General features: G+C 36.4%; 2 protein-coding genes across 6 annotated transcripts in view; one reads left to right on the plus strand and one right to left on the minus strand.

The window, feature by feature from the left end:
* Window positions 1-378: 378 nt before the first annotated feature.
* Window positions 379-8,725, minus strand: LOC149085795 (uncharacterized protein C15orf61 homolog). 5 transcript variants are annotated; one of them, XM_089232206.1, is made up of 4 exons: window positions 8,657-8,704; window positions 7,808-8,106; window positions 2,693-3,130; window positions 379-543 (listed from the first exon to the last, which is right to left on the minus strand). In XM_089232206.1, the coding sequence occupies exons 3-4, from the start codon at window positions 3,012-3,014 to the stop codon at window positions 416-418; spliced, it is 450 nt and encodes a 149-aa protein (XP_089088332.1). In that variant the 5' UTR covers window positions 3,015-3,130; window positions 7,808-8,106; window positions 8,657-8,704; the 3' UTR covers window positions 379-415. The 5 variants fall into 5 exon arrangements, with proteins under 5 accessions (XP_089088332.1, XP_089088333.1, XP_089088329.1 ...); XM_089232207.1 differs by having other exon boundaries at window positions 7,808-8,103; window positions 8,657-8,697; XM_089232203.1 differs by lacking the exon at window positions 7,808-8,106 and having other exon boundaries at window positions 8,657-8,725.
* A 195-nt stretch (window positions 8,726-8,920) lies between these two features.
* epsilonCOP (coatomer subunit epsilon) overlaps window positions 8,921-21,528 on the plus strand; it is a 28,340-nt gene continuing 15,732 nt past the window's right edge. Inside the window, exons 1-6 of the mRNA XM_089232209.1 lie at window positions 8,921-9,076; window positions 11,419-11,585; window positions 14,436-14,544; window positions 17,998-18,047; window positions 18,803-18,856; window positions 20,511-20,592. Coding sequence (XP_089088335.1) covers window positions 8,975-9,076; window positions 11,419-11,585; window positions 14,436-14,544; window positions 17,998-18,047; window positions 18,803-18,856; window positions 20,511-20,592 — 564 coding nt within the window. The 5' untranslated portion in view covers window positions 8,921-8,974. The remainder of the gene's footprint in view (window positions 9,077-11,418; window positions 11,586-14,435; window positions 14,545-17,997; window positions 18,048-18,802; window positions 18,857-20,510; window positions 20,593-21,528) is intronic.

Here is a 21,528-nt window from a genome sequence, read left to right on the forward strand (position 1 = left end):
TCTGAAGATGACACTCTCTGCTATTACTATGAAGGTTTCAACAGCTGGCTGATGCAAAGATAAATCCAGGAAAGAAAATTCAACTGCCCTTGCGGGGAATTGAATCCACATACTCTCACTTTATGGGTTAGCGCACTAGACTACAAGACCAACGAATCCTCTTTCCTTCGTAGTAGTAGCGGAGAGTGACATTATTTTCTGATAAGTCCCATCTGGTGGTAGTGTCAAATATAGGGCAAGCGAGAGTATACGGGTTCGATTCCCAGTTCTTTCCTGGATTTATCTGCATATCAGCCTGCTGTCGAAACCTTGGTACATGTATCTTGTATTTCATATGCGCTTTATTTCGAGACAGGAGCAGAAAAACTATATTGCCCATGATTTTCAAGGGTCATTTATTGAAATGTTAAATTTCCTAAAACATAGCACCTACGTCTTCTTTATTGAGAAAATATATCTTGACTTTTCCGGTTGGTGTTTCAACGATTTCTTCAAATTTGATTAGGAATATCGCTGCAACGCCATATGCCAGGGTTGGAATACCTGAATAAGTAAAAGAAAAAGCATCTATGAAATATTAGTCTTATTAATAAACCATTACTAATTATCAAAGAAAGCGTTGATGCGAGAGAATTTTCTCATTTATTGAATTATGTACAGTAAAAACCTCTTTTGCAGACATCAACGAGACAAAAAAATATTTGTCAGTGAGAGGTGACCTTTAATCAGGCGTTTGAAATGAAAACTTTTATTGTACAAGGGGAAATTATTATTTGGCCACAAAAAAGGTGGGGGCGACCGTTAAGAAGGGTTTTACTGTATACAAAAATAGTGAAAGAATTTCTTTTGCCTGTCAAGAAATTACTATCAGATATGGTATGTCTGTCAAAAAAGTGGAGGGATAGGCTTATACATGCATTGAAATCTAAGGGGAGGGGCTTACACGAGATTAAGAGAAAACACCCCCAAAGCAGAATGTTTAGCACTGTTTTGCAACGAGCCCTCCTGACTGGAAATGTTCTGCAGTAAAAATCCCCATACATGTAACAGTGGTTTTTTTTTGTGCTTTTTCTTCCAGGTTGTTCTGTAGTAGCGTTAATTGTTCTGTGACGTATGTTGCAGCTTTTGGCACATTCTGCTTTGAAAACAATGAGGCTTAAGGATAATTAAAGCAAAATGTGTCTGCCAAGAAATGCTTAGATGTACATACAACACTTATGTATTACCTAGAAATGCTCGATAGAGTTGCATACTCCTAGAACATAGGCAGAGATAGACACAAACGTCTTGGGGGGAGGGGGGCAGGAGACAATGTTGTCAATACATATATACAGGGTGGTCAAAAAATTGAGTACTGTTTTTCTCCTCATTCTCGAGTGCTTACTCTGAACCACCTATCTCTAATTCTATTCGCATGTGTCTATTTTTGCAGCGACTAGGGTTCTCGTATATTGTCAAAGTTATTTTGAGACCACTCTGTTTTTGTGTAGGTTACCTGTACACTCATCTTTGATTTGGGGGGAGGGGGGGTTATCCCGTATCTTTGCCTATGTACTAGGAATCAGTAAAGAGCTTGTATAAACTGCCTATGAAATATATTATACATCATGCCATAATCTAGGTTTTGTGTATTTTTTCATTGTTTATATATAAATAGTTTTTTCCAGATTATTTTACGCTTTTCACAAGGTGGGTCCCACTTATCATTGCCCTAGGTTTAGTTCATAAAAAAAAACTGATGTAAAAAAAGTATATATCCGTAACTGTTCCTTACTAAGGCCAATGAGTTTGAGAGCTCAAAGAAATTTATCTTTCAGCTCGAGGTTTTTAACAGCTCTGTATGGGCAGAGATAGGGGGGGGCGTGGTCCCCCTCATCGTCAAAGGTGGAGTTGACTGATCTAATTTATATATGAATTGACATCATGCTTCCCCAGACTTCCAAGTCTATCTCCGCCTATGCAGCTCTTCAAGTTCAGTGGTATTTGATGAAAGGAAAACCAGGCCTGAGAATGTGGTAATTAGCTTTACCATCACCAGCGACGTCCCAGTTAAAGTGAGATATTCTGAACATCCTTGTATCTAGCGAAGTAAGATATCCAATGAAGGAAATTCCTTCAATTCAAATGACTTCAGAACTTCTGAAGCTTTCGATTTTATTCTCTTTGCCCTAAACAACGAATCAAAACGTTGTCTTCTGACCGTTTGATCAAACAATTAAAACATATAGGCATCATTTGACTTGTTGAGTCAAGCTTTAAGTGAATTCTTGCAACCAATCTTGGAAGCTCCACAAATCAAGTTTAGGTGGTGACCAGTAGATTCGTATGACCCATCTTGCACACCTCTGTGAATCAAGTTTCGATCATGACCCATAGCTCTAGAATTCCTGACTGTAAGTGGATTTGTACAACTGATGGTAGAAGCCCCTGACAAACAAGTTTGGGTCATGACCCATAGCTCAAGAATTCTTGACTGTAAGTGAAATATTTGTATGACCCATCTCTCATATCCCTGTGTATCAAGTTGGGCCGGGACCCACAAACTCCAGAGCTCCTTGCTGTAAGTGAATTTGAATGACCCAGCTGGGAAGCCTTTTGATCCAAATCTGAGTCGTGACCCATACATTAACAACCCCTATACTGTAGGTAAATAAGAAAAATAATCGCTGATGCAAATGATATGCGGACTTACCAAGGTTGATGATTTTGAGAGCTCGAAAGAATTTATCTTCCAGCTCGAGGTTTTCAGCTGCTCTTCTAGTGCAGTGGTATTTGATGAAAGGAAAACAGCCAGTCCTGAGAATGTGGTAGTTTGCTTTCCCATCACCGACTGCGTCCCAGTTGAAGTGAGATTTTCCGAATTGATCGTTCTGGACGTCCTTGTATCTCACAAAGTAAGATGTCCAATGAGGGAAATTCCTCTGATTTAAATGACACGTCAGAACTTCCGAAGCTCTCGGTTTTATTTTCTTTGCATTGAACAACCAATCAAAGTGTAGTCTTCTGACCATCATTCAATCAAACACATTGATAATCATTTGTCGTCAATAAACATTGTGAGCAAATGAATTCAGACTTGCCATTTGCAATTCAAATAATTCGGATATTATTCGTGATTAAAAAAAATTATCTGAAAATAAAATTTTTCAATGAGTAATCAATCAATCATTAAATAATATCAATAACAGCATAATTATATCAATTGCAAATTGCCAAAGCCCAAAATTAGCCAATTCGCAATGGGGCCGCCATTTCGCGAATAGGCTAATTTAGTTTAATATTGACCCGATCAATGTCCAAAATTCAAACATCGCCCAGCCAGTTCACAAAGTGGTTGGTGCTCCCTGGTCAAAGTCTGATAACAAAAGACATGATTCAGGATCATCGTCAAGTTGGCGTATTTTTTCATGATAATTATGTCTACATTAGTTATGACAACCCATAATCATACCACAGTTACAATGCTGTAATAATTTTATTCTCCAAAATTTGGCAGAAAAAAAGCTATATGTTTATAGAAAAATAATTATAGTTTTTCTCTCAAATTTCTCTTTTTTTTCTTTCGTCACATATTGGAGCTAATCCAATACAGCTGCTATTTATAGACATGAATCACATGTTGGCAATTAAAAAAAATTGATTTGGCTCCTACCGAGTCACCGTCTTACATCAGCACATTGAGCTTTGTCAAGGGATCTCGAAATGGCCAGCCTAAGTCTGAATCATTTCTACAATTTGGACTTCGGCCAATTCACGAAGTGGCCGCTCCATTGAAAATTAGCCGCATTTCTAGCTTTTGCACTAACATATACATGTAAAATAACATGTCCTGTACGAAGGTTTTAACAACTGGCTGTTGCGAAGATAAATTTTTGGAAAGAAAGAAAACTCAACTGCCTTTGCGGGGAATCGAACCCATGTCCTTTCACTTTACGGGTGAATGCACTAGACTACACAGGCAATGAATCTCTTTCCTTGGAGCTCGTATGCACTGTAAGGGACTGTACATGGACGGCCGGACCTGACTCAGACCAAGCTCAACTGCTGATGCTGCCACCAGATGGCGACTTATGAAAGGATGACGTCACTCTCCACTTATCCATAGAGGTCATTCAAGTATTACTTCAGCATCGATGGGGAGGGGGGGGGGGGTTGAAGGCTGCTTACGTCATCAACCACCCCTTTTTGAAGATATGAAATATTATAAGCTGCTGACGAAGTTTTGCCGACGGGGGGGGGGGGGGGGGGTCTAAAATGGTTGAAAATCTTCTTACGTAATACTTGAATGGCCCCATATGAAGATTTTAACAACTGGCTGGTTCATAATTGCAATCCAAAACAGCTGAAGCTATAAATATAAAATTTTGTCAATAGTTTATTTCATGATGTAAGGAATCACTAAGAAGGGATTTTTCAAAATTTTACTCCTAAAAGGAGAGGAGCTCATAATGGAGTTGAAAGGTTGTATAGAGCGAGAGATCATGCTGAGCTGAAACTAATACAAATACAACGCCACAACAGGCAAATTGCCCAACGAGGTGGCTGACTTAAGAACATCATGGATCCCCGAGCCATTTTTTGGAGGCCCTACCTACTACTACTACACCACACATGCACCCCGCGGAACCCCCAACGAATTGGTACATGCGGGAATGTGCGTGTACGTATAGTGAAACCTGACGTGAAGTTTTTTTTTGTTTCTCTGTAATGCTTGTTATGTGAAGTGCTGCCATCTCCCACTAGTTTTTCTAACTATGAGTGAAGTGTTATGATTGAATGATTTATCGTTGTAGGACTGTTGCTCTCTGTGGTGAGACTTTTTAACGGGGAGATCGGCTCGTATTTGCGCCTTGAAGTTGGGAACCACTGAAAACCAACTTCAGTCGACCACCACTGTGGGGTTCGAACCCGGATCCTCGCATCGCGAGTCCGTCACTATAACCACTCGACCACCAGTATTTGATCAGTATTTTTATTTTGTAATATAGAGACTATGAAGGGATTTTTCAGAATTCAACCTCTAAGGGGTTCTTATTGAGGTCATAAATAGGATTCAACGGTTATATGGGGCAACCATTGCTGAGCTGAAATCGCTGGAGCTATAAATACGAATTTGGTCAATATTATTTTTTATAATATTAAAAAAAAAAACAAGACAAAATTCATCCCCCAAGGGAATCAGGGAAGGAGGCGGGTTCAAATGTTATATGGAGAGGAATCATTAGGAACAATTTTCAGATTACCAAATCCATGCGGGCAACAGCTAATATGATCAAATACATCAATAACAAAAATATACATATCAATTACAATATAAAATACGGTGGAACCCCGCTAATCTAAACTAATTGGGACTAGGACCTGTTCAGATTTTACTGGGGTTTCTTTTTAAACAACGCTTTTTTAAAATTGTAATAATAGAGTATCTCTAAGGGTGGGATAAGAGTTACGGACCAGATAATTCCGTTTAGCAATGACCAAAACAATTGTGGGGAAATTAAAGTGATTTTTTTTTTTTTGCTTCAGCCAAGGGGTGATACAAAACATCAAACAGGCATATAAAAATGTTGCTTCGATATCGCATTTGAGATGAAAATTCTTTTCCGTTCTCCAAAAAATTAAAAAAAAATTCATTGAAAAATGCTATTTACTGGCCGGCAGAAGCCTACATGATGGGAACGTTGCAAAAGTTGTGACCAGGACTTGCTTTTGATAATTAAGAAACAACAAAGGAGTCCAACAAAATCCTCTAGCTTTTGAAAAAAATCCCTGGTTGTGAGGAAACAGAGGTAAAAAATATGTGGGTGAAATGTTATCATTAGACTATAAAAGCCCGTTCACACGCATTAAGTGATTAAGTAGTTAACTAAGTTTAAGTGTTAATGATTATTCAAAAAGTGTCCACATGATGAGTGATTATGTAATTATGTGACGCTTATTGGATAATTTTTATGGAGGCCAAGAGCAACTAGCACATGCTCACTTCAGTCTACTGAAATCAATGGACGGAGAGAAAGACGCAACACGCGGGAAAATAATAGTAATAATTTCTTACATATCTGGCATTCAGAGAGGGTTTTTTTTTTTAAAAAACTCATAGCTTCTGAAACAATGGATGAAGATGATCTGGTAGCATTTACGAATATTGTGATCAGAGCCATATATTGTAATGGAAGTTAACAAAGAGATAAAGCCGAAAAGATTATGGGAGAAGATTCTTGGCGTTTGTAAGAAATTCTAAGGGTTCATCTATATATATGAAATTGATTTTCTGTCTGTGTTCTTTATACAAATCTACAATTTTAGATCGATCATTGTCAAATTTTACATATACGGGAATACATCCTCAGATTGAACGATAGGCTACTTCAGCAGTTCTCAAAATTTTCTGACTTGCTGAGCCTTTTTCAGTGTATAATTTCTATGGCGGAGCCCTGTTTAGTATATTATTATATATGGCGGTACCATTTAGGCTTCTTTTTTTGTTTGTTTATAAAATTTATCAATTTATTTTATTATCCTCGATCACTGGTTGAGAACCGCTGGGCTACTTTAAAAGTTTGTCAGAGCAGGGCAAATGCGTGAAACTGGCGAAAAACTGTCGGGCAACAATGGTTTCTAGGACTCAATAATCACTTTTGGAATGTTTACTTTGGTTACCGTGGCTCTCTAGCAATGTGTTTCAGCCATGTATATGCCTCTACAATGGTTTTTCACTTCTTTAATCCTGCCAGTATATGTATAATAGTTTGTCACTTTTTCAATCCTCCCCAGTAATTGAAGAAAACCTGTGCAGCGCTGGGTATTATAGCTAGTTAAACATAAAAATTACTTGATTTTATTTATTTTTAATTTAATGCCGATACTGTATTAATGTTAAATACTTGATTATGCATTTTTATTAATAGATGGCAGCAAATTCGTTTTGGATGAGAGAAATATTCCAAACCCGTCCAGTTTTTAATATATAATAAATCCTCCACACAGATATATTTTTGAATCTTCAATTTTTTTCAACTCCTGGCAGCACGTCGACCATTATTCCATAGCTTCCACTATTTCCAACATTTCTACAGTTCAACAAACATTCATGGCGAAAATATTCTTCAACCAACTTGAAGCTTGTGTCCTCTGGCCACTGCGCCATCGTATATTTCAGTGGAATTCTAGCTAAACGACAGGAGACAATGCAGCATAAACAGGTTTACGCTTGAGATCAAAATACCCCTGCAAGAGTGACAGACCATGCCTATTGGCGCATAGGTCTGCTTAACCGAAAAAATACAACGCCACAACAGGAAAAATTCCCAACGAGGTGGCTGAAATACAATCATCTTCATTTCACTAAATTACTTAATCACTTACCAACTAAACCCATGTAAATGGTTCTTATCGTCTACATACATTTTAAAGTACTTGATAACTTAAAATTTAATTGACTACTTAATCACTTAACACATATGAACGGGCCTTAACAGATATCAAATTTTCACGGATGCAGAAATCGTCTCAGAAGTTTCAACTGGCAATGCCTCGTCATCAAGCAATGGGTTAGATAAGTGGTTCTGAAAGTGTGTGTCCTGTCGCCTAGAGTTGTTGCAAACTTTCATCAAGGGTGTCACAGTCAGCTGCGAATATTAATGATTGGTTCTTTATTAGACAATTCTGGAGGCGTTGCAGATAAACATTGCCATAGCAAGGGAGCCACGGATGGCAAAAGTTTGAAATCCACTGTGTGGGTTAGATCACGTCTCTCCACCATCAAAGATTCATCCAGAAGCTGAGATAAGTTTTGAAACTGCCCTACCATATGTGGAGTAGAATGATAACGCAACCCCTGCAGGCATCACGTTTCTCAGACGCGATGACTATGAACTGCATCGTCCGCTAGAAGTTGTCGCTCCTTCAAATGAAAATGGAAATTTTTTTCGAGACAACTGTAATTCATCATTATGAGGCATTTATATTCATTGTCCCTATGTAGAATGTTACAATGCAGAATTCATGCGAGTTTTTTCCCTATTGTTGATTCTTCAATTTTCTCATGCACTTCATCTTTTTTTTTTAAATCGCCATTCAGCAGGTTTTTGGATTAGCAGGATTCTACTGAAATAATATAATATAATATAATATATAAAATAATAATTATCAATAACAATATAATCCATGATATCAATTACAATATACAATTAAATATATATCAATTGCAATATATAATCAAATATATTAATCAAAATATACAATCAAATGTATATCAATTACAATATATAATCAAATATATTAATCAAAATATACAATCAAATGTATATCAATTACAGTATATAATCAAATATATTAATCAAAATATACAATCAAATGTATATCAATTACAATGTATAATCAAATATATTAATCAAAATATACAATCAAATGTATATCAATTACAATGTATAATCAAATATATTAATCAAAATATACAATCAAATGTATATCACTTACAATGTATAATCAAATATATCGATAACAAAAAACAATATCAATTAAAATATAAAATAATATCAATATAATCAATGCCGATAAATGACAATATAATCAAATCAAGAAAATCAATTTACATATCAGTAACAATAATATTAATGATAATTAATATAAAATAATTACAGTCAAACAATCGAACCTTTTGGCATCATTGTTTGTCAACAAACATCGTTAGCAGACGACTTCCGACAAACTGTTGCCATTCGCAAATCGAACAATTCTAATATTAAGATTAAAAAAAAAATTATATGAAAATAAAATTTGTAGATGAATAATTAACTTATGGTAATATTTTCAGGAATAAATACCATAATATATGTAGTTTTTAAATAAAAATTTATTATCGATTAATTAAGGGGAAATATTAGACCAGAATTTGTGGCGGACGACATCCATTCGGAGAGCGTCTTTTGTCCCAACAACTTGAACTCGTTACATAAACGTCATCACAACAATCATGGCTGTCCTACAGACCGCTGGTGATATTTTGTTCGAGATCAAGAATTCATATTACATCGGGAATTACCAGCATTGCATCAATGAAGCTCAAAAAGCCAAGGTTCGTTACACTTTTTATAATTCCTAATTTAAACTTGTTATTATTAGACCCGCAGCACCGGGTCCGCTAACATTTTATAACGCCATGGATTTGGCCAAGACATATTCGTGTGGCTAGGTAATGGCTCTCAAAAAATGGTCCGATGACCTCTCGAGAGAATACAAACTCGACCCGCGAACCTCGAAGTCATCATCTATAATGAGGCCAGCGACCTCAAACCTAATTTTGCAAGAATTATCTTAGTGGCACATTTCCAGATGACTTAAAGGACTGGCAGTGCATTTACAGATCACTTTACTGACCCGCAGTACAGTTTCACATCACATAAGTGGCCCACAGCACATTCCCATATCACTTAAGTGGCTAAGTATTTACAGGTCACTTGAGTAACCCGTGACACTGTTTCAGAGCACTTGAGTGGCCTGCAGCATATTTCCAGATCACTTAAGTGCTCTGCAACTGTGGGGGAAATCCACTTAAGGGACCTGTAAATGTGCCGCAGGCCATTTGAGTTATTTGGAATGGTGTGGGTTACTGAAGGGATCTGTAAATGAGCCATGTATCATATCTATCTTCTTTCTTTCTAACCAAGCACAACTCAGATCTATCACCATCTATTGGCGATTTACTACCTAGTGAATTGTGCGTGTATGTAGTGTTGTGTTTGATTTTTCAGTGCTGCCATCTATATTTCAGAAGTGAAGTGAGTGATGTGTTATAACTGAATTAACTTTGTGCTATTTGTAGGTCTGTTGCTCTCTGTGGCGAGACTTTTTAAAGGGGAGATTCGCTCACATTCGCGCTTTGAAGTTGGAAACCACAGAAAACCAACTTTCGCCGTCCACCACTGTGGTGATGGGGGGTGGGGGTTTGAACCCGGGACCTCACAATGCGAGTCCGTCATTATGATCACTCGACCACCACAGTGGCTATGTATCATATTAAGGGATGCTCTTAAGCAGGCATCTGGCCATGACCTGTTATTCTGTCATGGTAGTATGAAAGGAAATTAGTTGGCCAGATGACTGGTTAAACCGCCCTTGGTGCAGTTTCACATCACTTAAGTTACTTGCGGCACAGTTCCAGATAATGTGAGTTATCTGCAACACTGCTCTAGATAATACAATTGAAAGACTGATGTAGTTGAACCCAAAATATCAGGGGTTCAACTACGTCAATCGTTCAATTTTATTATCTAACCCAAAAGGTAATTCATTTACACTGCTCTAAATCACTAGTAGGGAGTGAATGGTGCAGTGGCTCACGACAGGATTTCCAAACCAATGAATTTGTTCACATTCTTCTAAATGCTAAGCACCCTTGCTCAAGGGTTTGTGGGATATGTTTCATAATAATTGATTCAATTCTTTCTCAACAGCTATAATATAATTTGCAGTTGGCAGTTTTTTGGCGACTTTTTCTTTTGGTGCCAAACATATATCTGACACCAGACAAGTCGCCAACACCATAACTGATGCTATGTACACCAAAAACAAAAAAATTCCAGCATAGAAAACAGTAACCAACAAGCATAATAATAAAAATATTACGGAAGATGCGGGTGAATGAAGAAAACTGTTTGGAAACCCTGTGGAAATATTGCCACTTGCACATATGTTTGTATAGAACTTTCTAAAAATCAAGAGAGGAAACTGTGTCGTTATATATATGTTTCCCTTGGCGACTTAACGTTGGACCATCTGAAACAAATCGCTTAGGGAATCTGTGGTTTATACTATAGCTGTTCCTTTCTTTCCAATCCAAGAGATTGGAAGGGAATTTAATCATTAATTTGGTATTACAGGGGATGCCAAAATGTAAACTTGCCCTGCCTGATCTAGTACGTAGTTGCGACGCTGGATGACTGATACTGTGATTATCGACTGTGATTATAGAGCTCGACAAGTTCGAGCTCATATTAATCGATTCTCTAGCGCAGTGCTTCTCAAACTTTTTTAACCTTATTCTAGTCATAATTCAGCTCCCCAGAATAGCCCATTAGGTAATTAGGCTAGATTGCACCCATAAAAGAACCGCTTCAAAGCACTGAGAATAGGAACACATCAATATCTCCAGCATGCCATGACGTCCCTGGACAAAGGTTGGCGATGCCCCTAGGAGCTGAGCATACACTTTGAAAACCACTGCTCTGGCAAATCAGTTATAAATATATCTTTAGTTTCGTTATTTTATTACATTTGAATCTTGATATTTATAGTTGATTTTATTTTTTCTTTTCAAAGACGGATTTATCCAATATTCTGATTGTTCTGTTTTTCCCCCCTTGCAATCTTTCCAAATTACTATATATGCTTTGTCTAATACATGTACTTTCTCAACAGTTCAGTGATCCAAGGCAGTCGCTGGAGAAGGATACCTACATGTATAGAGCATATATTGCTCAAAGGAAGTATGGAGTTGTTGTGAACGAGTTGACTTCCTCGTCTCCTCCGCCTCTGAATGGTGTGAGGATGTTGGCTTTGTATTTGGCTGGTGATGAGAGCAAGAAGTAAATATTTTTTTATGAATTTCCAAAGTATGGTAATACAGTAAAGCCTCTTCTAATGGCCGCCTCTGAACAATGGTAATCTCCGAACAATGGCCACATTTTGTTGGAACAGAATGCGTCCCATAGGCTTAACATTACAAGAAATCTCAGAATAACGCCCACTTTGGACATGGAGTTGGGGGAAAAAATATGCATATCACTATGAGAAAAATAATTTTAAAGTGAGTTTTTTCCGCTCCCTGAACTTTATGGGGGGGGGGGGAAGGGAAAGATTATGTATGCTTTCTTTCCTTGGGTACAAATGCTAGATTGGCATATTGAAGGCAGTGCAGAGGAAAAAATCTTGAAGAGATAACATAGGAGACAACAGAAGAGACCTGTTGTCAGCACTCTTAATGACTAGTGGGATGTGCAAGTTCACGGCACTCCGTAGTCCAAAGGATGGTTATATCCAAGAGAAATTGTACCCACAAATAGGAATAGAAATATAAAGGATATTAATTTTTTGAGAGGGATGTGTCAATTTTTTTTTAAACAAGAATGTATGTCAGCACCTATGTCTTCAGCTATTGGATTGGATTCAGGAATGATCTTGAAAGGTCTGGTTAAGAAAAGCCAACACTCATTAAACCACACTTCCAAAACTTTTTGTTCCATCGTGCCCCTTCTTCAACATTTTTTTTTCTCATCAACCCAACTCAAGCTAACCCATAAGATCCTATACTGAGCCCATAGCTTCTACCACCCCTTGGATTCTATCGCCCCCTTTGGGAAACACTGGTTTAGTTAAAGGTCCAATTAGAACAAATTAGAGGTTTCTGGTGCACCGTCTTGGTCCATATCAGTTTTTCTAGCTTGTTGCGTTCTACCTGAGCACTGCAAGCCTGAATTTCAGTATGTCACAATAGTGTTGTAGATAGATTAATAAATTATTATAATATTATAAAAATATAATCATATATTTTAATATAATCAATTATATATTGTAATGGATTATTATTTCACATGCTATGTACATACATCGCAAATTTTAGTTGTTTTTTTTCTGGAAATAAAACTACCTCTCCCAATAACGGCCACCTCCCAATAGCAACCACATTTTCATGGCCCCGTTAATGGCTATTGTTGGGAGATTTTACAGTATAATGTTTTTTTTTCATATGGCTTTTATTAGTGCAACTGTAGTACAGCGAAAATTCACTAAAACGATACTTGATGCAACAAATCCCGCTTCAATGATATTTTTCCAAATTTTGTTTAGAATTGCCTATAGTCTAATGTCAAACTCCTCCTGATGCTACAATAAAGCCCTCTATAACAATATTTCTGAAGAGAGTCTGAAACTGATATAATGATATTCCTTATATTTGTGTATCTTCTTCGATGATCTAATATTTGAAATGATGTTTTGAATATGATAGTTTGCTTCATTTCAAAATTAACATCTATTTATATATTTTGAGACACCATCACCAGTGATGCGAGAAAATGGGCCAACTGAACTGTACGTCAAGTGTTTCCAATGATTTAGTTTGATTGTTAGGACCCTTAATGGTTACAAGACTGGTCCGTGGAATTCAAATAAACATGAACATTTTTCCATTATTAATATTTTTATTTCTGTGTAATTAAAAATTTTATAGCTTTTAGTTACTTAATACCACAGAAAAGCTCTCGCAAACCCCTATGGTTCTGCAGAATGCCAGTTGGAAATCTACATGCAGTGTTATTCGAAACTCGAATAGAAGTGAAATTTTGAAGAGTAATTTTACACCTCTCTCCAAAATTTTAGAGTATTTTTATGGAAAGCGGGGGTTTTACCCCTTGTGTCAGAAGTAATTCTATTAAAAAAAATTACCTATATATATATATATATGTGTGTGTGTGTGTGTATATATATATAAAAAACTTGACGGAGTATTTTCACTCCTCAACAAAATTTGGAGGAGTAGAATAGAATTTTGATGCATATTGGCAAACACTGCTTACATATCATCAGTGCAAGATTTAGAACACAAGACAACGGCTAACTATACGGTTATTGTAGTTTTCACACAGAAAAAGAGGTTGCTATAATTTAAATTTTTGGTGCCATTACTGGCAGTTTATTTGCCTGGCATGAATAGTACAAAAGTACTGTAAAATGATTTTGCTATCACAAAATGTGTGTGCATTGTGTTTCTTTTGATAGCTGCTGATTGCCAACTGTCTTGGTCAACGTTTTTTATTAAGCAGTTGGTATCCTCTGCTTCTTTACACAATACAATCAGTTACCTGTGGCTCCATTACCATAGCTACCACTTATCTATGTCCCTGGCTAAAATTACCTTGAGGCCAACTTGATGTGGTGATTATTTACCTGTAACACTTTCACCTCTGCAATCATTCATCTGTGCCATCTTTGCACTGGTAGTTATTTACCAGTGACTCCTTTGTCGTAATTGTCTCATCCACAGCTCTCTTATGACAGTAATACTTGTGCAAATAGTTGGGTAAAGTGTGATTTCTATTGATCATTATGTAGACATTCGTCAATATTTTCTACTCTATGTGACTTTGGAAAGTTTTGCTGTGCCCCTGGGAGTTGCAACAGTTTTTTTTAAACTATAAACACTAGCATGGGTAATTATTTTGGGAGTAGTTCCTCGACTCCTTGTTTGATTACTTGGGTCTTCAAATTTATGGAAATATCAGTCCAAAAAATTTGATTTTGCTATCTTTAATGTTTCCTGATCTGAGTTATGTATTAACATTTCCTGTTATTGTTTTATGCTAATTATGCTAATTTTATATTATTTCCCAGTGATTGAAATTTATTATTCTAATTCTCTGTGATCGAATTCTGTTCAGGTCGGAAATAGCTGGGTCAATCGAAGAAACACTGAAGAACGTTAGTGTTGAAGACATTCTAGCTCAGATTGCATATTTGATGGCTGGTACTATCTATTATCTGGAAGAGGTAAGTGAGGGGAATGATCACCCAAATTGCCACAATCTTCTCTAAAATGAGCAGTCATTTGATTTGTACCAGAACTTTCACCTTTAGTCAAACTTGATTTTGCTTATAATCAGCCTATAGTTAACCATGGCCATTTGTGAGTTCAAGTACCTAAGTCATGGCATGACCAAATGTATCTTATAAGTGCTGTTTAGTTATTATTGTTGCTGATGTACTGTATGTATATTTTTAAATCATCTGTGCAACTTTTTTGTTTTTATCCTGTTGCTAAAATTAAGGAAGGCTGCCAAAGTCACGTTTTCTTAGGAGTAGGTTTTTTGTGCTGCACACAAACAATAGGATCATTTCACTTTGGCAGAAACGTAACTTTTTTGACTATGCATTTAATTTTTCCTAGCATGGCACATCAGCTGTTCTGTAATCTGCGTATCTCCATTCAAGCATTTAACTTTTGTGAGAACACAACAAAAATGAAGAGAAGATTGGCACAATGTGTGACGTACAGTGCTTTTGTCTCCTCTAGAACCAGTGGACCAATCATGCCGGTGTAAAGCGCTGCTGAGAGGCTTCTTGGGCTGTGCAGGAAAACAGTCATACGGCTTTTCCTATTGGTGAATAAACGACATGTCGCTCTAGGTGATTCATGTTGTATACAACACAAAAAAATAAAAACATACTCCTAGAAAAATAGGGCTTTAATTTCTATTGTATGTGTCATAAAGAAACAATATCACATCTTCTATGGTGTAATACAGGGCTTGACAAATTGGAAAAAAAATTGTGTCAGAGTTAAACTTCTTGAGCCAAGCATATTTTTTCATAGAAAAACGGTTTTAAATAATATTTTTTTCTGGGATTTCAAACTCTTTTACATGTTGGTAGACGTACCGATATAAATTTACTGCCATTAATGAGTTGGGTTGGAAATGAAGGTGCCATCTATCTGTGGTTGCCTCAAACTCAATAGGAAAAATATCTTATCTATATTGTTTTTGGGTAGGAACTTTGGATTGTGTCAGCAACCTTCACGGTGGTAGAAAAGCATCTTACCACCACTTCACTCAGGGGCTGACATGGCGACTTAATGTCTCCATGAGTGTAGATAAACTTGAAGGTGGGGGGGGGGCATGGTGATGATGATTTCTATCAACATATGTAATTAGGTCATCCGCACACATCTTTGGTGGGGGAGGCAACTATATCTTCCATATCTCTGCCTGTCAGTGCCTGGGATTCTTCATGTTTTGGTGTAATTGTTATCATATTTGCTTGTATTGCAAGAAGACCCTTGTTTGATTCCTGGAAGAGACGAGAGAATAGAATTTTCTTTACAAGTTCACATCAGCATAATATCCAGAAAGTCTCTTTTCGTGATTTGTTTGTTTTAGTAATGCAAATAGTCATCCAATTTACATTCTCCCTGCGTTAGTGAAAGAGTTGTGTTCAAGTGATATGAGGTTGGGACATTAGTTGGTATATCTCGTCAGTCCTTGGCTGATCTGAAGTACTCGTCTGTTTTCTTAGATGGCTGGTAAGTAGTTTTTTTCCAAAATAGCTCAGGTATCCTTAAGCAATCATGATGAAACAGTGCAGGCTTAGCCGGTACTAGATAAATACATGCTTCACCACCAAGGTTGACCAATTCCAGGCTAAAAAATTGGTATTTGCACAGAAATTTCCTATGTGTGGTTAATAAATTGAAATCTGAGGACATGTAACATTGAGAACCCGGACACATTTCGCTTCATATTTTGGAGAGATATTGTAGCTTTCCCAAAGGATGGGTTATACCCAGGAATTTTATTAAAATCAAAGGAACATAGTCGCTTCAGACGAAGGCAACAGAAATGAAATTGATATACTCTCCATGGTATATCATCAATCTAAGATCTTACCACTGATAAATGAAATGTAAATAAAGTTTGCCAATGGGCAATCAAAATGATAAATATGATTATAAGGTGATGACATGTAGCCATTCATCATATAAGAATCTGGCAATCGCCAATTAAATGAAGGATTGTCAATAATTTAGGTATACAAAATTTTAAACCACAGTAAATCAGCTAATCATTGTCAACATGTTGTTATGTGTTCAGTCTTCTATATATTAGTCCCATTGTTGCCATGAGATTTTCAGTAGTTGTGAGTCTTTATCAATGGTCACGTCTAGTTGTCGCTGCCTCCCCAAGTGGCGTGGGTGGTGTAATGGTATGAACCCGTGGCGAGTGGAGAGGAACCACCTCATTTAAAATAATTTTGTTAATTGTTTCTCACTAATATATTGCAAGTCAGGTCATTGGTGCTGGTCCAAGGTCGTTGTCGATCCGGAGCAATCGGTAAACATCGCTCCCGAGGCTCTCAACTGACTGTGGTGAAATGACGCCATTCCTACTGTCGCTGCATCGCGCTTCCACTGATCTGGAAGGTATGCAAATCGGCAATGCGGTCGATGGTGATCGGTTGCTGCTTCAGTATAAAAGGCAATGATAGTGTCTTCTCTACTCACTTGTATTTTTGACTCTAGTTGTGTTTGCTCGTGATGTTCATAATTTTTGATTCCGGTTGTGATAACTTAAACGTCACAGTGGTAAGAAGATGCTTGTCTACCACCGTAAAGGTTGCTTTCATGGTCCCAGGTTCAAACCCAAAGGAGAATATAGATAAGATATTTTCCCTAATGAGGTTGAGGCGACCACTGATGGTTGGTGTGTTTATTTCCAACCCAACTCATTAATGGCAGTAAATTGCAATGCAGCGATATGGCCAGAGTGGTGTTAGGTGAAGTAGTTGTCACTGCCAAGATGACTGATTGTTTGCTGAAGATTGTCGTCATCTTAGCAGCAAGATGTACTCCCTCACACCTGACTGCTGCACTCTTGTGAGGGTAGATACATAGTGTCATTGGCTTCTCTGTCTTGGCTGCAAGTCATACTCCCTCACCTGACTGCTTATGAAATTTACATCAGCATGTCCACCAAAATGAAAAGGGGTTACATTGTCCTGGAAAAGTGATCCATTTTGAACTTATACCCTAGAAGAAAGTTTCATTTCTAAAAAGTTAATCTGGTGCTTAGATTTTTTTGGTAATTTGTCTTGCTGTGTTCATCAACAATATTGTATCACTTGAATACATCTCCTACAGATTTTTCTGTCACCCATGCAAGTGAAACATTGAGTTTATGTTCTTGTAATGCTAATGATTTCTGTGCAATTGATTCCTGATATGGTTTTTAGACATTCAATTATTTCTTATTAGTGGAATTATACAAAAAAAAAAATCAATTTCAGTCATGTAGATTGGTTGTGTATGTCGTAAAAAAGTTTTATTTATTTTAAAATTTTGTCTTTTATCTTCTTTTTTTCATTAAACATAAAGGCTGGAGCTATATATCAAATAAGCATGAAAATGCACGCACATATAATTTTATTTGACTTTCTTTTCTTCTGCAGAACTATGATGGAGTTCTCAGGCTGTTCCAGAACTCTGAATTGATGGAAGGGTGAGTTTTCAAATACATAATTATCTACATGACTTCCAAGCAAAATTGATGTCTTTGTATCGTGTGACATGCATAGGTAGTACTGAAATTCATGCGAGTACTTTCTACAAATCAGAATTTATTCGCTGTGTGGAAAATGAGTATCTTATTTGAATCCACAGGAAAAATTGCTGACATTGCCCGAAATCCCAAAGAAATGTTTCATTTTGCAAAGAAAAGACAAAATTGGCCAAACATCCAGCATCAGTTTGGCCTCTTGACAGTCGAATCTGAGATAGCCCTGGCTTCAGTTGACTGTTTTTGAGACAATTGACATTTTTCTATTGGCTGCTGTGATTTTGATTTCAATGTAGTAATGAACGTAATTAACATATTGTCAGGTGATAAATCAAAAACTATTTGTAAAGAAGAGGACAGTGTTGCAACTTCTGACCGCCTATGTAATAATAATAACTTATGAGGAAAACATGTCTGGTTCAACCTTAGCTTCATAAAGCATAAAAAAAAACCTTTCAGCCTAAAAAAAATTGATAACATTAGCCAAAATCTGACAACGTAATAGTATAGAAATTCTCAAGCGATAGCTAGTACTTCATGGAAGTAACAAAAGAGATGTTGTAAGGACCTTTTTTTTCTCTTTATTACTCGCATGAGAAATAATTTAAAACCATTTCTGTTAAGAACTGCCTTTATTGATATTTTTAAAATTATTGATGTTCATCATAATGTCTTGGTGATTTTTTTTATTTATTTAGCTGTGCTTTAGCAATCCAGACGTACTTGAAAATTTCACGCCTTGATTTAGCCCAGTGAGTGCTATATTTTTTAATGCTTTGATTAAGAATCATGGCTCTTATGACTTGTCTATAAGTAAATTTCCTGTCTATAATCCACATCTCCATATAATCTGCACATGTAAGTTTCGCTTCTTTGAAGGGAAAAAATGGAGTTTTTCTGTTATTAGCGGATGAAATGAAATAATGCAACGCCAATGTCTAATTCAGTGGTTCTCAACCTTAGAAAGTCCATGGCTCAGTTGATTTGTTTTGGAGTGGAAGGCGCTGTCCTACACACAACTAATGAAAGATAAAGAAATAAATGAGGAAAAATTTTTATTTGTGAATGGTAAATCACTCACAGCTTGGTAAGACTTTGATTGGAGCTTGGTACCGGGCCATGACCTGATAGTTGGGAAACACTGCCGTAGTTCATAAGCATATTGTAGGAAATATAAAAACATTACTAACCTTGAATGTACATATAAGACATTGAAAAAAAAAAGTGCTACGACGATTCATTTGTAATCCTCAAGTGGAACATCAGACGTAGACTAGGACAAATCCAGCATTTTCGGTTTCATATTTTTCATTATCATCACTTTATATGGAATTGAGAAATTGTTTGTTTAATACTTTTGTCTTTTGGAAATTTTTTTTTATTGTTTTTACTGCAGAGGGCTCGACAAATCTCAGTCACCATGACAATTAGAAAATTGATATTTGTCAGATGTATCATTAAGTGGACTCAATAAATACAGGGTCCTCTGAATACATTTCTTAAAAATTTAACATTTTTCAATATTTCTTCAAGATTATTAACGAACACACTAGTCTGCACAAGTGCAGTCGGGAATTGAGTAGCTTTTAAGTGTCACCTTCAGTTGACGACGTCAAATGCCCTTAGTCATGTAACTCAATGTTGGCTGCCCACCCATGATTCTTGCTGCACATTATCACTTCTAGCTGACTGCCAGCCTGTCTCACTTAAGTTAAAAAATACACTATTTTGAACTGATTTTGTAGGGTAAAAGATGCTTGGCTCCTATAAAATTTTTCTGGCACCTAATTTTTTTTTTTTGATTATTCAAGCTGTCTTTACTGGCACTTAATTTACACGACTGACACCTGTTTTACACATTTTGGCTGAATATGCGCATCACACATTTCAAGTTCTATAAAGGTATGTTTGTCATCTTGCATCTATCTCTTGCATTTTTCTAATTTTCGAATGATCCATAATTCAAATGTCAAGAAAGTGAGAGATCTCATGGAATGGAAAAGGTTGCTGGGGTAACTTTTTTTTATATCGTCGATGAAACTTACACAAAATTTGCCATCTATTATATTTGGATAAAAAAAATGGGTTTTTTTGTGGATTATTTTTTAAATATTTTTTTTTATTTGTACCTCCCGCTCTCAGAGGAAAAAGCTACAGATACTTAGAAGTTCAGATTTTTTTTAAATTATATAATCTGTGAATTATAGGCAGGAAATTATAATAACTCATTAATACCACGCATTTTGGTGGTTCCTCTCCACTTTGCCAAAATATCCTCATATTGACATTGGTTTATTTAAAATATGCTGTATAATAGTGAGAAGTCAATACTATTTATTATGTAGGATATCATTGTAGTATGGTTTATTGCTGTATTATCGCTGTAACAAAGTTTTACCATTTTAGGAAAGAGCTGAATAAAATGAAATCGTTCGATGAAGATTGTACAGTCACTCAGTTGTGTCTAGCATGGTTGAACCTGAGCAAGGTGAGTGTTTCTTTCATGCATTGCAGTTTCTTTAAACCTATGTACATTCATTCGCTTGTTATTTATAATTTATTTTTCGTTCAGATGAATTCCATAATGGATTGGGAATGCATGTTTTGGTCAGCATTCTTTCTGAAACAACGTTAGCAGCAGTGACTGTATCAAAGTGAGGAAAGATGTTCCGTCTTTCTCTCCTTTTTATTGCTTTTTTTCCCCCTCATCATTTCAAGGTGGAGAATAGGAAACATAATACATTTTTTGCAAGAAAAAAAAAGCAACCTTAAAAAAAATCTGATCATCTTGAAGTTTTATATGCAAATCCCTTTGCACCAATCATGCAATTGATTAAATTTTCAATACCAATAGGTGTTAACTTCAGTCATTCTACTTGGGTTTCTATTTCCAATTATTGGGTTTCTAACTGGAACCATATAAAAAGTAACCATTGGGAGAATTTATCTTTTCTTATTGTCTGTATTACATTTCCCTGGAGACACAAGAATAATGTCATTACAATGACCTATTTCTCGATTATAAGAGTATCCATACTTTTCATTCTGTTATACCATGTTTGAGGCGTTCATCAGCAGATGTTTCATTTACTGCTGCTGTTAACATCATGATTGCAGGTGATGACTAGCAAGGAGACGAAACGGAATCTGTAGCATCATTGTTGACATTGAACAAGTAACATATTGATGTTAATATGGCGTGACGGCTTCTGATTGAGTGGGTGGGGATAGGAGTCTTCAAATTTTAACAACGGATCAGAATTTAATTGAACTTGCCTTCCTTCAAGGGCCATGACATCCAAGACTTTGATATCTCTCTTCTGAAATGCTCTTCTACTCCCAGCTTTTATTATCTTTCTTTCAAACATATCACAACTCCAGTCCCATTGCGTGGGCAATTTACTACTGGATGAGTTGTGCCGGA

The sequence above is a fragment of the Pholcus phalangioides genome, unplaced genomic scaffold (genome assembly GCF_987345545.1).
Source record: "Pholcus phalangioides strain wild (caught in Gottingen) unplaced genomic scaffold, Ppha-v1.0 ptg000005l_1, whole genome shotgun sequence".
NCBI classification, from domain to species: Eukaryota; Metazoa; Arthropoda; class Arachnida; order Araneae; family Pholcidae; genus Pholcus; species Pholcus phalangioides.

Bases quoted from the DNA above. Each gene is read 5' to 3' on its own strand.
- LOC149085795 (XM_089232203.1), bottom strand. From the start codon at position 3,014: ATGATGGTCAGAAGACTACACTTTGATTGGTTGTTCAATGCAAAGAAA. The intron at 544-2,692 runs GTAAGTCCGCAT...TTACTTATTCAG, and splicing joins TCTCAAAATCATCAACCTTG to GTATTCCAACCCTGGCATAT.